The sequence below is a fragment of the Podarcis gaigeae genome (genome assembly GCF_964106915.1).
Source record: "Podarcis gaigeae genome assembly, chromosome: 1".
Classification (NCBI taxonomy): domain Eukaryota; kingdom Metazoa; phylum Chordata; class Lepidosauria; order Squamata; family Lacertidae; genus Podarcis; species Podarcis gaigeae.
Genome location: NC_139678.1, coordinates 81,785,776 through 81,800,352, shown reverse-complemented (window position 1 = coordinate 81,800,352; position 14,577 = coordinate 81,785,776). Strand labels below are relative to the sequence as shown.

The following is a 14,577-nucleotide window of genomic DNA, read 5'->3' as shown; positions in this document are numbered from 1 at the left end:
AGCTCTGGAAGACTTTTGCGTTAGACCCACATTCGAACTGTCAAAACGGAATTGATCGCCAGCAGATTATCTCTCTCGCTGACTTTTAGATGCAGCTTTCATCGCTCTGACAAAGCCCCGCACAACCCCTGCCTGCTTAGGATCACAGCGCCCCTCCATCCCCACTGAGTGCACTGAAGGTCTCCAATAAGCCTTGCAGCGTTTATGTGTATGAGAGGTTGTAGAAGATTAGCAAAACAAGCATTACACTCATACTATTGTGTAAGTAACAGAAATATCACTTTTTCCATAGGACAAAATTAATCCAGCATTCAGACATATATCCCATGTCCAATAACAGCCCCAGTGTTTATGCCTGATGAAGGAACAGGCTGCCATACAACTTACTGTCATACAATATTTCCCACCATATAGTACACCTTTTTTCTTTTTTGCAAATATTTAAAAAGAAAAATAACAAGCCTATATTCTTCTCATTCACCTTCCTATTATTGTTGAGGACACTAGAGAACAAAAGCACATTATTTTAACCTCCGCTGAATGCCGTTTCAGCTGATTTCAGAACTACAGCATTCCAATTTGGTAATGGGCAACTCTTTTAACAGCAAGTCCCTTTTCAGAATAAATACACTTACATTACTAGGCAAGGTTCAATTTAGATCCAACCTTTTGCATATTTAGTACATTGCCACTTCCCAAGGAATTTATGTTTTCACATTTAGCCCTTGTATCCAGAGTATTCTTGCTCAAAACACCACACCCAGCTGAGCTCCAGTTTTTTGTAGCTATGGTACTTAGGAAAGGGATCTAAGCAAGCAGCCTGACCTTCACGTTTACACAGAAGTGAACAAGAGAACCTTTAACACTAGGAAGGGGGTAAAAGAAAAACTGCCAATACAACTCCTTTATCAAAATCTATAGTATATCTGGATTTAGAATGTTGCAAGCTGGCATATTCACATTCCAGCACAATCTTGTTTTTATCCACATAGTTTTATAGTGTTCTTTGTGGTGGCATAGTTTGGCAGGTCATTTTGTTCTGTACTGTGGTATATTCCAGTTTGCTACTAATTTCAGCTTCCCATTTCTTTGTTTCGAACTGCTGCTAACAAAGCATTCATTCTTCAAGGTCCACAACTTGTTTCACTGAATGTGCGTGCACACACACACATCAGCAGCAGGTAACTTCTGGCTATACTGCAACTCTTATTTTCTCCACCTATTGGCCATGGTGGGGCTGATGAGAGTTGGGAGTCCCAAAAACATCTGCTGGGCCACAGGCTTCTTACTCCTGGAAGAAACACTGGCTGAGAGGGGTGATCCTTTGCACCTTGATCAATAAACCTCACAGATTTAAACAGGACTCAGTCTCTGATAAGTGTACAGAGTTGGAAATATTGCTCCTTAGGTTAAGGTACACACGTTTTGCACAGTGGCGTAGCGTGGGGGGTGCAGGGGGGGGCCGTCCGCACCAGGCACAACATCTGGGGGTTAGGGTTAGGGGGCGCAAATCCACGGGTTTGGGGGTGCAAATTACTTTCCTTGCCCCGGGTGCTGACAACCCACGCTACGCCACTGGTTTTGCATCTCCCTCTTCCAATCTCAAATTTCTACAAATCACGATTCAGTATAAACAGTTCACTTAGAGCCACGTGACCTCATTCCTTTCCTAACACATCTCTCTTTCCCAAAACTAAACAGCTAACAAAATGATTAAGTGCAGTTAACACCATTAAGACTTAAAACAGCACCATTTTACTCCATCCAATATTAACATTCTAGAAATTAAATCCTACATGTACATTTTATTTCACATTCAGAGGCTGCTTGTATATTGAAGAGTTTCTTCCTGCAATATGCAATGATCGAAGAAGAGAGTAGTGGTTCTCATTGATCTGATAGAACATAGATTTTTGGCTTAGCACTGTAGCCTGGTTAATGAAAAATATTTAACAGCAGCTGTATCCTCCAGGCTTTTACACAATATTGCCTATCACTTTGTTTTGCAGTCCCTTGCATGTTTCTCTCAAGGTTATGCTTCTGCCGCAGGAAACTCACATTTCCCAAGCTCTCAAAGGATGTCACAAGCCAAAGGAACTATTACTTCATCCCACCTCTGTGAAATTTTTTGATACAGTGGTACCTCAGGTTACATACGCTTCAGGTTACAGACTCCGCTAACCCAGAAATAGTACCTCGGGTTAAGAACTTTGCTTCAGGATGAGAACAGAAATCGTGCTCCGGCGGCACGGTGGCAGCAGGAGGCCCCATTAGCTGAAGTGGTGCTTCAGGTTAAGAACGGACCTCCGGAACGAATTAAGTACTTAACCCGAGGCACCACTGTACTGACTTCCATGTGGATATAGGTATGGAATTATCTAGTTCTGATATTCCTGCATGACAGGGGGTTGGACTAGATTGCCCCTGGGGTCCCGTCCAACTCTAAGATTCTGATTCTATGATACTATATTATGAGCGACAGGAGACAGGTCTACCCCAGATACTTGCACACAGAGGCCTGGATTCAACTAACCTGGTGTGCTGAGAGAAGCCAGTGCAAGGGATCCCACCAGCACAATGGGGCTCTCCTTCCCCACATCCGCTCCGGAGAGTCAGGAGAACCCCCCAGAACACGAACCTACTGTACACAAAAAGGGCTATCTTTAAAAAGCTTTCAAAATAGAGATTTTGATTCACCTACTATGCCTAGGATGCATCTTCTCATTAAAAGCAGGCAAAGATCGAAGTACAAATGGGCATTCTTAAGGCGAGTCTCAAAGGGTAGCATTTAATATTGTTTATACTACTGCACAGTCAGACAATTTATCAAACACAAAAGCCAAAACTACTCGGATGACTCCTTAGACCCATTTTTACACACCTCTACTTGCAAGTAAGCCTTAGTTATCTGAACAGAGCTTACTTGCAAAGTAGGATTCTACCAACCAAACTGTGTTCATAATTCAACTTTTTTATTTAAAAAAAGCATTAAAAAGAAAAATGTTATTTCTGCACCTGCTTAAAATGTGTTTCCTAACCTTTGCTGTTGCTTAGCTCCAGCATCTGATTTAATTGCTTTCAGCTGCATTTATTTTACTGCATTGTATTGCATTTTAAATTGTTTACACCACCTCAAGACTATTACAAGAAGCAGTATAAAAATCTCTTAATCCCCCTTCAGTTCTAATAAAAGCTTTTAAGACTTAGCAAGTATTCCTGGACCAAATGTGCAACCCTGTTCTGCACTTTTCAAGTGGCCAAAAGTCTCTAGAAAACAAAAGGGGCATTTTAGGCCAAATGGGTTTGGAATATTTGCCACCCTCTGCCTTTTTCTAAGGTGGCCCAGACTAGGTATTCCTCAAGAATACCTTCTCATCTCACCTTTGGGCACATCGTGAATTACCAGTCTGTAGTAGCCTTAAGGGCTGAAGGACACTTTACGCCAGCAAACACACAACCAAAGTTTACCTCCCAGCTTTAATGTGAAGGCAGGCCATTTGTGAAAGAGAATCCAGATAGAAAGAGAGTGCTTACTTACTCATAGATTCTTGCTCAATCCTCATGCCAACCTTTTTTTTCTACAGCTAGCAGGCATGAGCAAGCCACTCTTAGCCACTTCTTACATGCAAATCTCGGACACACCTTGCTTTGGAGACCCATGCGCCATTCATAGAACCTAGCTATGCTCATAGCATCCAGCCTTGTCCCAGTGACAACCTTGGGAATGAAACAGGAGGCCAGTATAATCCTGAGTAAGAGTATATGAAATAAAAACCAATTTTGTACTGAAACACATTTATTTTGTAAATGAAACCCTAGTTTCACTTCTGGTTTGGAGGTAATCACTTCTGCGATGAAGGTACCGAGTGCGAAAACAGGCATCATGTTAGGCCTCTTCTAAAGAACCTGGCTTGGTTTTCCATGGTTAAAAGCAGCAAGCGGAAACTTAACAACAATACCCTCAAAAAACAACAAAAATGGAGGAGGAGGAATTTGGGACAACTTTACAGAACTGCACGAGATATTGGAGCTTTGACACAGTAATAACAGCACAGACAGATTAGATAGGAGTAGAAATATTTTATTACAAGTTTCCCAATACAGGCTCAGTGACTGCTGGCTGAGGCTTCTTTTACAAGTGGTAGGGAAGGCCTTGTGCTGCTTTACTAAAAAAGCACATCTTCCACTATGGGCCCTCGGTAATGTCTTAGTAAGGAAGAGACTACTTCCTTCACCACCACATGGGGGGCAAAAATAGAAAACCACAGCGAAGAATAGGTAATCCAAATTCCAACCTTTTCCTTTTATTTATTTATTTAAAAAAAACCTTGCATTTATAAAGACATAGACTTGCTACCAGCATTATTCTCATCAGTTGACCAGAAGGTGTAAGCAACAAGCTCTTTTCTGCATCTACTCCCAGAGTGCCAATTGGTGGGAAGTTCTGTGATGCAGTAGAAGCTTCAGATTATTAGGCGCCAATTGGTGTAAAGGTCTTTGAAGGTGATCACAGTTCTAGGACTTGAGACACTGATTGGTGGAAAGATTTGAAGGGGTGAGGGTGGGGGGAAATCTCCAGATTCCAAAATGTTGATTGGCCAGAAAGTGCCAGGGTCCTCCAGGGGCAGCGCCAGGAGGAAGCGACTGTTACGTTCGGGCATTGCGCTCTGTCTCTGCCAGACACTCTCTAACCAGCGCCCGGGCATGAATAATTCCTGCGAAGGAAAGGCACAAGACTTAAGACACACTGAGCAATCAGTTTCATCGCACCAACTCATCAGTCCCTTGTTTGCCAAAATTGACAACTGCAGCATATCTCGCCCATGCCAGGCTTTTGTGTATGCCATCACATGCATGCTGAAGTTTAATTCATGTAGGAAAAGTGTATCGTGCGACCTTTTATACAAATGTGCTTGTATAAAAGAAGGAAAGGTACAAGCAGGAAGGCAGAGCAAGGTACGAAGGACAGCTAGACAAGCCACTTGCAAAAGTAGGTCAACACCTTACTGTAAGCAAGGGTACAGAAATGCTAATCCAGCAGGTTCTACCTGTTCCCAGTATAATGCAGCTACCTGCATTCAAAATTGCAGAGTTGACCAATTACATTGGGAGTTGTCTTTAAGGCAAGGGAGACACTTCCCCCTCAATTTATGCCTGGGCAAGCAGAGAGCTTGAAACTAACTTTTCAAGGGTAAAGAATTTGATATGAAGGGTTAATTGGATGATATTGCTAAACCAGTCATTCACAAAATCTATAGCTATGAACAACAGCAAGTAACATTTAAGAAATCACAACAGGGCCTTCTTGATGGCTGCCCCCAGGCTCTGAGAGGGACTGCCTCTGACTGACCTGCCAGCAGGCAACATTCTTTTTATATAGATCTTTGGTCAATAAACTGATGTGTAAATAAACTGTAATTGGTTTTAACTGGCTATTTTTATTGTTTTGCTTACCAGTTTTTAATGTTTTTATTGCCTTCTTACTGGAGTATTATGTTTTATGGGTGTTAGCTGCCTTGAGAAGCATTTGGAAGAAAGCCAGGCTACAAATTTGACAAACAAGTAATGCTACCCCCCCCCCCCCAGAAAAAAGGACGTGTCATGTCTGATTTGTGAGTCATTGTTTCCAGAGCATTTTGGAAGGTTAGGTTATATTTGGGACTTCATAAATTCGCTCAGTTCCAGGCTTACGTGGACCTTGCAGGGCTAGAATGACTTATTTCATGTGCTCCCACATCCCATGACCAGAAGGCACTCATCTCTCAGGAAGCTTCCTACCTCGCTTCAGCCTCTCCATAGCACTTTTGCTGCCTGCGTAGGTAGGTCGAATCTCCTTGCCCATCTCCTCAATGACTGAAAGCAAGTCTGTGTATGTGCTCTGGGAGCCTTGGGCACCTGGTGGCTTCATAGCCTGTAAGATCAAGGACAGGGGAAAAGTGAAAGGCACTCTGGGCAGGATTCCCCCAACGAGCCCCGTCAGTGGATAGGCCTGAAGAAGGGCTTCCGCTTGTGCAGCAGGCCTTTCCTCCCATCTCCTCTCCCCATGCCTCCCTAAATTGACTGGTGGGGTGAACACCCAGAACAGCACACGGTAGGAGTAAAAGAGGGGCTGTTATGTCCGACAGGCTGCGATGCTTGCACAGATTGAATGCTTGTCATTGCACCATGTTTTCCCAATTAGTTCCACCAGCCAGCAAGATCCCCCCTCAATTCCAAAGTAGAAACTCACCTGCACGTAGCCCATCGAAGGGGGCCCAAAATCGTTGAAGAGAGGTCGGAAGGGGGCAGAAGCTCCAGAGATGGCTCCAGATGGAGATGGGACACTCGTGGCTGAAAGCAATATGAGAAGAGATGAGGAATTTAGTCAACAGTGTCCTGGGTTCTCTCCTATACCAGACTTAACAAGGCTCATTACAGTGGTACCTTGGTTTTCGAACAGCTTAGTTCACGAACTACTGGGAACCAGAATGCTTCAAACCCGAAATTTTTTTGGAACCCGAATGTACTCCGTTCGGGGGGGGGCTGCACTTCCATTTTGAGTGCTATACTTCTGTTGCCTGCTCGCGGCCACGGCCAATGCCACAGCAACCACACCTTCCTCCAGTACCAGGTGTCGCCCGTGGCCGCCGCTCCAGGCCCCAGAGCAATGCCAAGCAGCTCAGCCCCAGAAGTGACTACTGCAGCATCCCCTCACAGGGCACGGGACGGCATGGGCAGCATGCTAGTGCCACCGCTGCAGTAAGAGTTATTCAGTGATGACAACACACCCAAGTGGCGGGGGCTGCTTGTGCCAGCCCTGAAGAAGAAGGTGAGGAAGGGGTGCTGGGTGTGTGTGGGGGGAAGGATCCAGAAAGGGTGGCAGGGGGAGAGAAGCCGACTGGCTCCTCAGAGAGAGAACTTTTCCCTCCCTTTCCTCCCCACCCCTTGAACTTCTCCTTCATGCACCCCACACGCTCGTCCCTCCAATGGCAATGGGTAGATCACTGCCAGTTTTTTATACTGAGTAGTAGACTGCAGCCTGCGCTATTGCTTTCATTTTATGGATCAATGATCTTGTTAGATAGTAAAATTCACGTTAAATTGCTATTTTAGGAGTTGTTTTTAATTGTCTGGAATGGATTAATTCATTTTGCATTACTTTCTATGGGAAGCGCGCCTTGGTTTTGGAACACCTTGGTTTTGGAACAGACTTGTGGAACGGATTAAGTCTGAGAAGCAAGGTACCACTGTAAGAGGGGTATAGAATCATAGAATCACAGAGTTAGAAGGGACCCCGAGGATTATCCTGCCCAGGAACATGCAGCTGTCCCATACGGGGATTGAACCTGCCATCTTGGCATTATCAGCACCATGCTCTAAGAAGATACTGTGTCCTTCCCTGCCTTTCCAGTGTGGGCATGGCCACTGCCAGTCAAGGGGCTTTGATGGCAGTGCCTGACTTATATGCCTTTCAAACACTCCATGGACTGAAAGCTGCTGCTCCTGATCCTCGAATGACCATCCTAGCTTCTCCCTGAACACTTATACAATATGGTTGGCACAAATCGCACAGCTGGAAAAAGAAGAGGAGTTAATTTTGTTGTAACTTGTCCTGGAAGTCTACAGTAGGGGAAAGGGGACTGGGTGTGGTTCCTACATCAGGGATTAATACACTGCCAGTCCTAGACACACATCACAGGCTCTTAAGCATTAAAATGCAGGGTTTGCATCACCCACTTCAATTGCAAAACAGGACAAACTAATTCACAACCATCTTCCCATGAAGTTTAAAAAATGTACACATGCTTTCTTTTCCAGATAGCTATATATCACAAGTGATTACACAAGCATGCACAAAATAATAATAATAATAATAATAATAATAATAATAATAATAATAATAATAATAATAATTTATTATTTATACCCCGCCCATCTGGCTGGGCCTCCCCAGCCACTCTGGGCGGCTTCCATAAAAACCAAAAGTACAGTAAAATATCACACGTTAAAAACTTCCCTGAACAGGGCTGCCTTAAGATGTCTTCTGAATGTCAGGTAGTTGTTTATCGCTTTGACATCTGCTGGAAGGGCGTTCCACAGGGTGGGCGCCACTACCGAGAAGGCCCTCTGCCTGGTTCCCTGTAGCTTTGCTTCTCGCAATGAGGGAATCGCCAGGAGGCCCTTGGCGCTGGACCTCAGCATCCGGGCAGAATGGTGGGGGTGGAGATGCTCCTTCAGGTATACTGGACCGAGGCCGTTTAGGGCTTTAAAGGTCAGCACCAACACTTTGAATTGTGCTCGGAAATATACTGGGAGCCAATTTAGGTCTTTCAAGACCGGTGTTATATGGTCTCGGCGGCCGCTCCCAGTCACCAGTCTAGCTGCCGCATTCTGGATTAGTTGTAGTTTCCCAGTCACCTTCAAAGGTAGCCCCACGTAGAGTGCATTGCAGTAGTCCAAGCGGGAGATAACCAGAGCATGCACCACTCTGGCGAGACAGTCCGCAGGCAGATAGGGTCTCAGCCTATGTACCAGATGGAGCTGGTAAACAGCTGCCCTGGACACAGATTTGACCTGTGCCTCCATGGACAGCTGTGAGTCCAAAATGACTCCCAGGCTGCGCACCTGGTCCTTCAGGGGCACAGTTACCCCATTCAGGACCAGGGAATCCTCCACACCTGCCCGCCTCCTGTCCCCCAGAAACAGTACTTCTGTCTTATCAGGATTCAACCTCAATCTGTTAGCCGCCAAAAATGCAGGTAGCAACTTTGGGGGATTTATTTGCAAGAGTGGCCAACTGGAAATTATATAACATGATGATGGTGACTATAAAAATATTCCTGGCTAGTATTTTCCTACAAAGGTTGACAGGACATCAAGTTTTCAGGTACACCATCAACAAACCATTCATTCATTCATTCTCCTTCCACTAACAAGAGCAGGCATAGGCAAACTCAACCCTCCAGATGTTTTGGGACTACAACTCCCATCATCCCTGACCACTGGAACTGTTAGCTAGGGATGTTGGGAGTTGTAGTTCCAAAAACCTCTGGAGGGCTGAGGTTGCCTATGTCTGAACAAAAGAGACTGTTTAGGCCTGTGATGGGGAATTGGGATTACCTGAAATACCGGTATATGGTGTGTTTTTTGTTTGTTTTTAAAATGCTGTACTGCTACCTCAGAATAAAGTGTATGGCCTTTCCCTTCACACAGAAAGAGGGGAAATCATATTAGTAACAATGAATGCAATGAAAGTTGTAAAAAAAAAAAATAGCCAGTCAATTCATTGGCACACATATGGTATTAGAGAATTACGTATACCATATCTGGGGTGTTAGATCTGAATGCAGTTCAAGAATGTCTAGTTTACTCCTATCCATTTTTGCCAGTCTGGAAATGTAACAGTTGCTCCTGCACATCTGTGTTTTAATAACCAAGCTTACTTTGTTAGGCCTGAACTAAAAGCAATCCCCTGCCCTCCCAACAACTTGTCTCTCACTTTAGATTCTAATATAGAATTACATCTAGGTGTGATCTTGCTTTATTTATTTTCCCTTGAAAATGTCAACAAGACTTTTTAAAGACAGAACAGCATGAACAATTAAAATGTACTGATCAAATGAACGCTCAGTACTCCCCCCAGGCTTTTTCAGTGCTGACCACAGAAGCTTGTGGTTTTGCCTTAGCTTCCTGCAGCCCAACGTATAAAGGCAACAGTTGTTCTCTTAAGGGAGCAAAAAGAGAAGCCACCTCCACAGGTTGGTAAGAATATGTCACTATCCTCCATTAGTTTGAATTCCACCACCGTTCCTTGCTGCCCCCCTCATTGTGCATTTCTCACCCTACCCATGCGAGCATCAGCCAATAGCAGCAATCCATCACTTGTACAATTGATGTTATAAATCAGCAAATAAATACTGTTAATAAATAAATATATTATGCATGCATAAAGGGCGTGTGCACATGCTATTAATCAGACTAAAAACCACTGAAACTATTAAACTCTGATAGAGTTTCTAAAAATAGAAAGTCTGCAAACATTGAGCCCTTAATTGAGAAAATTCCCGTTTTCAGATTCTTTACAAGCGGAGTGGGAGCTGTTGTGCCAGTAATAAGAGTTTAAGTATGTAGTTTGTGAAGCATCTGGAGTTAATTTGTAGGGGGAAAGGAGATTGAAAGCAAGTTAATTATTTTGATTTGAGAGTTCCAGAAAGAGAAGAACAGCAGCTACTTTATTAAGAGGATTACTTCATTGAATCAGAGACTGGGCCATTATAGAGATTATTAGCTAACCCTATTTGTTACTGTAAAGTTGAGCCTACATTTTCTGCCCCATTTAGTTGTGTGCTTTTGTTTGTGCAACAGATGCACTTACAGCTGTCACAAGCAAAGCCACCAAAACCACACACAACATTGCAGATGCTTCCTGTAGAACTCTGTTAAGGTAAGTGCTCCTTCACAATAGTTTTCAAAAGCTAATACAAAAATAATATATAGCCAGTTTTCTTTAAACTGTTAATAAAGGTGGTATTCTATTAACTCTTCAATGATGTACAGCCAATGGCTTCACACCAAGAGCAGGTGCTGGCCTTTCTTACCTTACTCTCAAGGTTTTAGCCAAAAGAAGAAGCAACCACAAATGTAACCTGTGTGTATGTGTATGCAAAAGTGCTTTAAATTGCTACACATTCAGCAGGTCAAGGGAGCTAGATCCCAGGCTTCTGATAAATGGAATCACACCCACCCACCCTAGTATCTTAACCTACAGATCAGATAGAAGTGTGCCAAAAAGATGGAATGTGTACTGGAGAAAGGTGCTGGCATAGCAAGTAGCTTCAGAGATCTCCTGGAAGCAAACCAAGATACATAAAAGAAGAGGGTTAAAAGCCAATGTTCCTGGGAATATCCCCATTACCCAATTGTGGCAGACAGGCAGGCTCTGAGTGAAGTTCAGCCAGTATCTTTCAAATCACAAAATGGTGTAAAAAAATTGAAACGAAATCTAAGCCCCGATACTAGGATCCAAACACTTTGAAGAATTACTATCCATTTTTCCCCCTACTGGTACCTGTGCATTGCCACATGCTAAAAGGCTGGCGTAGGTAGAAGATAGACCAAGATCCACAGGTAGAAAGATCTCTGATCTGCAGTAGATCAGCAAAGATTGTTTAACAGCAGCAGGAAAAATGTGGTTTTAAAAATTCTTCTGAATGAGGCTGCGAAGATTAAGAAGGCTAAGGGGGAGGGAAAACAAGGAGTGGGTTTCGTAGGACAATTCTGATACTGAAAACAAATCCTAGGTCTGCCCATAAGCTCTGAAGCATCTTGCTCCTTAATTCTAACAGTACTGTTTGCACCTCCCTTTGTTGGTGGGTCTTGGGAGTTTTGGTAAAGACTGAAGGAGACACCGGAAACCAGGCGTTTCCCCACCCTTGCTAGAGGATGCTCCACCCAAGAAGGAAACTGAAGTTAGAAAGAGACAGAGGAACCTGCCACGCCACTACTCTCTCTAGTTTCACCCCTCCTTGCTTATCCAAGGAGAAGTCATTCACCCGACACTCAGGCGACAACAGCCATGAACACAGCGGAGCATATTTCTGGGTAGAGAAGGGGGTTTGCTGATTCACTCTAAACACGCCTTTCCGCCTCACACACGCCTTTCCTAAGAATTCAACTTTCATTTTGTTTTCCCCGGCAGGATTCCCCGAACAGCTGCTGCTCTTCACACATAGGAGGAACGCAGTGACGAGTAAAGCACACTCGCCCGGTCTGGAATGAGTTAGGGTGTCCCTTTTTTCTTTTTATAAATCAAGTACACAGTAAATCCTAATTCCAGGATGCACAGCTCTCCTTTCGCGGCGAGGAGAACGGAGTCCTGTATTGCAAAGCAGCTGTAAAAGGCCGGGAAAACCCTGCCGGGGTTGGGGGGGGGCAGGCGGGAGAGGAAGAGACACAGAGAGAAGACGAGGAGGAGGAGACTGGGAAGCGCCGGCCACGGCCCAGGCGACTCCGCCGTGCCGCCTCCGCGCCCTCGCTCTGCCCGGGGGCCAGGCGGGGCCGGCAGCCGGGGCCGGCAGGGAGAGATGGGGGGTGTCTCTTACCGACCGGCGGGGCTCCGGGGGCGGGGCTGGCGCTGCTGCTGCTGCTGGTGCCGGCGGCTCCGGAGCTGGTGGGGGCAGGCGCGATGGGCTTGTAGGACATCCCCGACTCCGCGCTCTCTGGTGCTGGCTGGCCCGCGATTGGCGCGCTGCTCCGGCTCCGGCCGCGGCTGCCGCTCCTCGGATTGGCGGGGAGGCTCCCGCAAGCACTCCCCCCGACTGGCAGGGTTCTGTCCTCCGCCTCAGCCGATTGGTGGCAGACCCCCTCGCTCCCACCTCCCAATTGGCCGCGTCCGTCTCCCACTCCTCCTCCTCCTCCTCCCTCCCTCGTCTCCTGCCTTGTCCCGGCTTGGTCCCCGGCGAAGAGAGGGCTCCTTCCTGGCGACTCGAGGAGGCGCGCGCACGCGCGTTTCACAGCCGGAGGCGCCCGCTCTCCCCCCTTTCGGAGCGTGCCTTCGCCGCGGTCCTCGCGCCCACTGTTCCGGGAGGACTGACCCTGAGCACGCGCGCCTCCAACCCCCCTTCCTCTCCTCTCGAGCCAACAAGCAGAGCCCAGCGGAGCGGCCGCTGCCGATGACGCCCTCGGCCCGCGCCTACGTGTCCCGCTCCCTCCCCCTGTGACCTCACCGCGCAGCATAACACCCTTCTCGTCTGTCGCCATAGCGACGAGAGGGCCTGGCTGCGGCCTAGTCGGGGACCCTCTTTGCTCCTAGTCCCCCGCCGCGGTGCTAGGCTAGCTCTGTGCGGCCGTTAAGCGGATGGTGGGATCGGGGCCGTCTCCGCTGTCTCTCCACCCCCTGCAGTGCCCCAGTTGCGTGTGTGTAGGGGAGACGGTGAAATTAAAAGACACCCGTGCCGTATAAAACAATACAATAGCGAGAAAGCAAACATAGCCTGCTTTAAAACACCTTAAGAGTTAAGGGAAGCCTGTGGAAACAGAACAGCTTTCAGCTGTCGCTTGAAGTTCATTACCTTTGGTGCTTCCCAGAGAGTAAGCATCACACAGGATCCGTGCCTTTGAGAGAAGGCCGGCTCCTGAGCAATCATTAAAAGGGGCCTCCTCTGAAAATCTTAAGGTTCAGATGGGTGTAATTAGGAAGGCAGATCAGCTGGTGCTCAGGCAGGCCCTGAGTAGTTGGGGGGCATGTATGTCAACAATAACGATTGGCAGCCAGTTTAGTTCTTTGAGCACTGCTGAAATACATAGTTGAGTGCTAGCATGCAAGCTGCCAAATTCTGCTGGTTTGGTTTATGCTGGTGGGTTCCAACCAAACTTGCGTCGTTGTATCTGTGAGATGGGAGTTTGTAGTAGAAGGGAATGACTGAAGGGGGCAATCCAGTGTCTTGGTTAAGATAATGGCACTAGTAGGGCCTGTAAGAACCCCCATCTGCATGACTAAAGAGTGGCCATGGGGATAAGTGGGCAATTATGTTATTTTGGGAGGGGATTAGATTCCTACGAATATTTATTTGGATAAAAGAAATATAAAAACTACAGCATACACATTGGCCCACTTAGTTGGATTTTCTTCTGACCTTTGGCATTTGATTATGATGCATTAGTGACATGACAGTGGTACCTAGTGGGCCTGTTTTTTTAGTAGGTTCATTCCATCGAAGAAGGGAGTAGACAGTTGTTCTCCATGTCCTGGACCCTTCCTGTGGAGCCCTTCTGCAAGCCACTGTGAAATCTCTAAACTGACCCCTAAACTACCTTCCCTGCTCATTGTGTTTGAAGTTACAAACTAGAGTGGAAGGGATATAATCCAGAAGCTGATTTATCTCTACTTTTCCCCAGTGCAAGACCTGCAGTCTTAGAGGATACTCAGCTGTGGTATCTGGCTGGATGTAAACAAGCCAACCAAAACTGATCTTAGAAAAAAATGTAGTGATTATGATCCACAACACTTATGACTGGATGGGTGGGAGGGGAATATGGCTGTACTCAACACAAGTTTCCATGTGCTGGTAATTTGAGCTCTCATGTATGTCTATTCATGAGTGGTTTTAATTAAGCAATATATCATCTCCAAATTAGTTATTCTTTGGGTGGTGGGTGGGGCAGATTAAAAGGTTCAGATTCCACGTTCTTTTGAAATCGGTTCAAATAATTACAGTATATATACAGTATCAGTCTTTCAGATTACTGGCAAAAGCAACCTGACCCTGTCAGATGCACAAAATCAAGGGATGTTGCACTAGCACCACCTGTGGGACAAATGCAGCATTGCATATAATGTAGGCTGACAAAATGCAAATAAAAGCAATCTATTTTAAACATTACGCAACCGCCTCAGGTTACAAACGCTTCAGGTTACAAACTCTGCTAACCTGGAAGAGTTGCCTCAAGTTGAGAACTTTGCCCCAGGATGAAAACAGAAATTGTGTGCCGGCAGTGCAGCAGCAGCAAGAGGCCCCATTAGCAAAAGCACACCTCTAGTTAAGTACAGTTTCAGGTTGGTTAAGAACGGACCTCTGGAACGAATTAAGTTTGTATCTA

General features: G+C 45.9%; 1 protein-coding gene across 1 annotated transcript; it reads right to left on the bottom strand.

Annotated features, from left to right (window-relative positions):
- Positions 1 to 4,065: 4,065 nt before the first annotated feature.
- On the bottom strand, positions 4,066 to 12,676 carry CDK2AP2 (cyclin dependent kinase 2 associated protein 2). The gene is made up of 4 exons (XM_083700543.1): positions 12,081 to 12,676; positions 6,230 to 6,330; positions 5,779 to 5,911; positions 4,066 to 4,715 (listed from the first exon to the last, which is right to left on the bottom strand). The coding sequence occupies exons 1-4, from the start codon at positions 12,178 to 12,180 to the stop codon at positions 4,648 to 4,650; spliced, it is 402 nt and encodes a 133-aa protein (XP_083556669.1). The 5' UTR covers positions 12,181 to 12,676; the 3' UTR covers positions 4,066 to 4,647.
- Between the last annotated feature and the right edge of the window lie 1,901 nt (positions 12,677 to 14,577).

What these genes read in the sequence shown, in the direction of transcription:
- CDK2AP2 (XM_083700543.1), bottom strand. Translation starts at nt 12,180, where the DNA reads ATGTCCTACAAGCCCATCGCGCCTGCCCCCACCAGCTCCGGAGCCGCC. An exon ending in CCCCGGAGCCCCGCCGGTCG is followed by an intron (nt 6,331 to 12,080) that starts GTAAGAGACACC and finishes TATTGCTTTCAG; the next exon opens with CCACGAGTGTCCCATCTCCA. An exon ending in TATGGAGAGGCTGAAGCGAG is followed by an intron (nt 4,716 to 5,778) that starts GTAGGAAGCTTC and finishes TTTCCTTCGCAG; the next exon opens with GAATTATTCATGCCCGGGCG.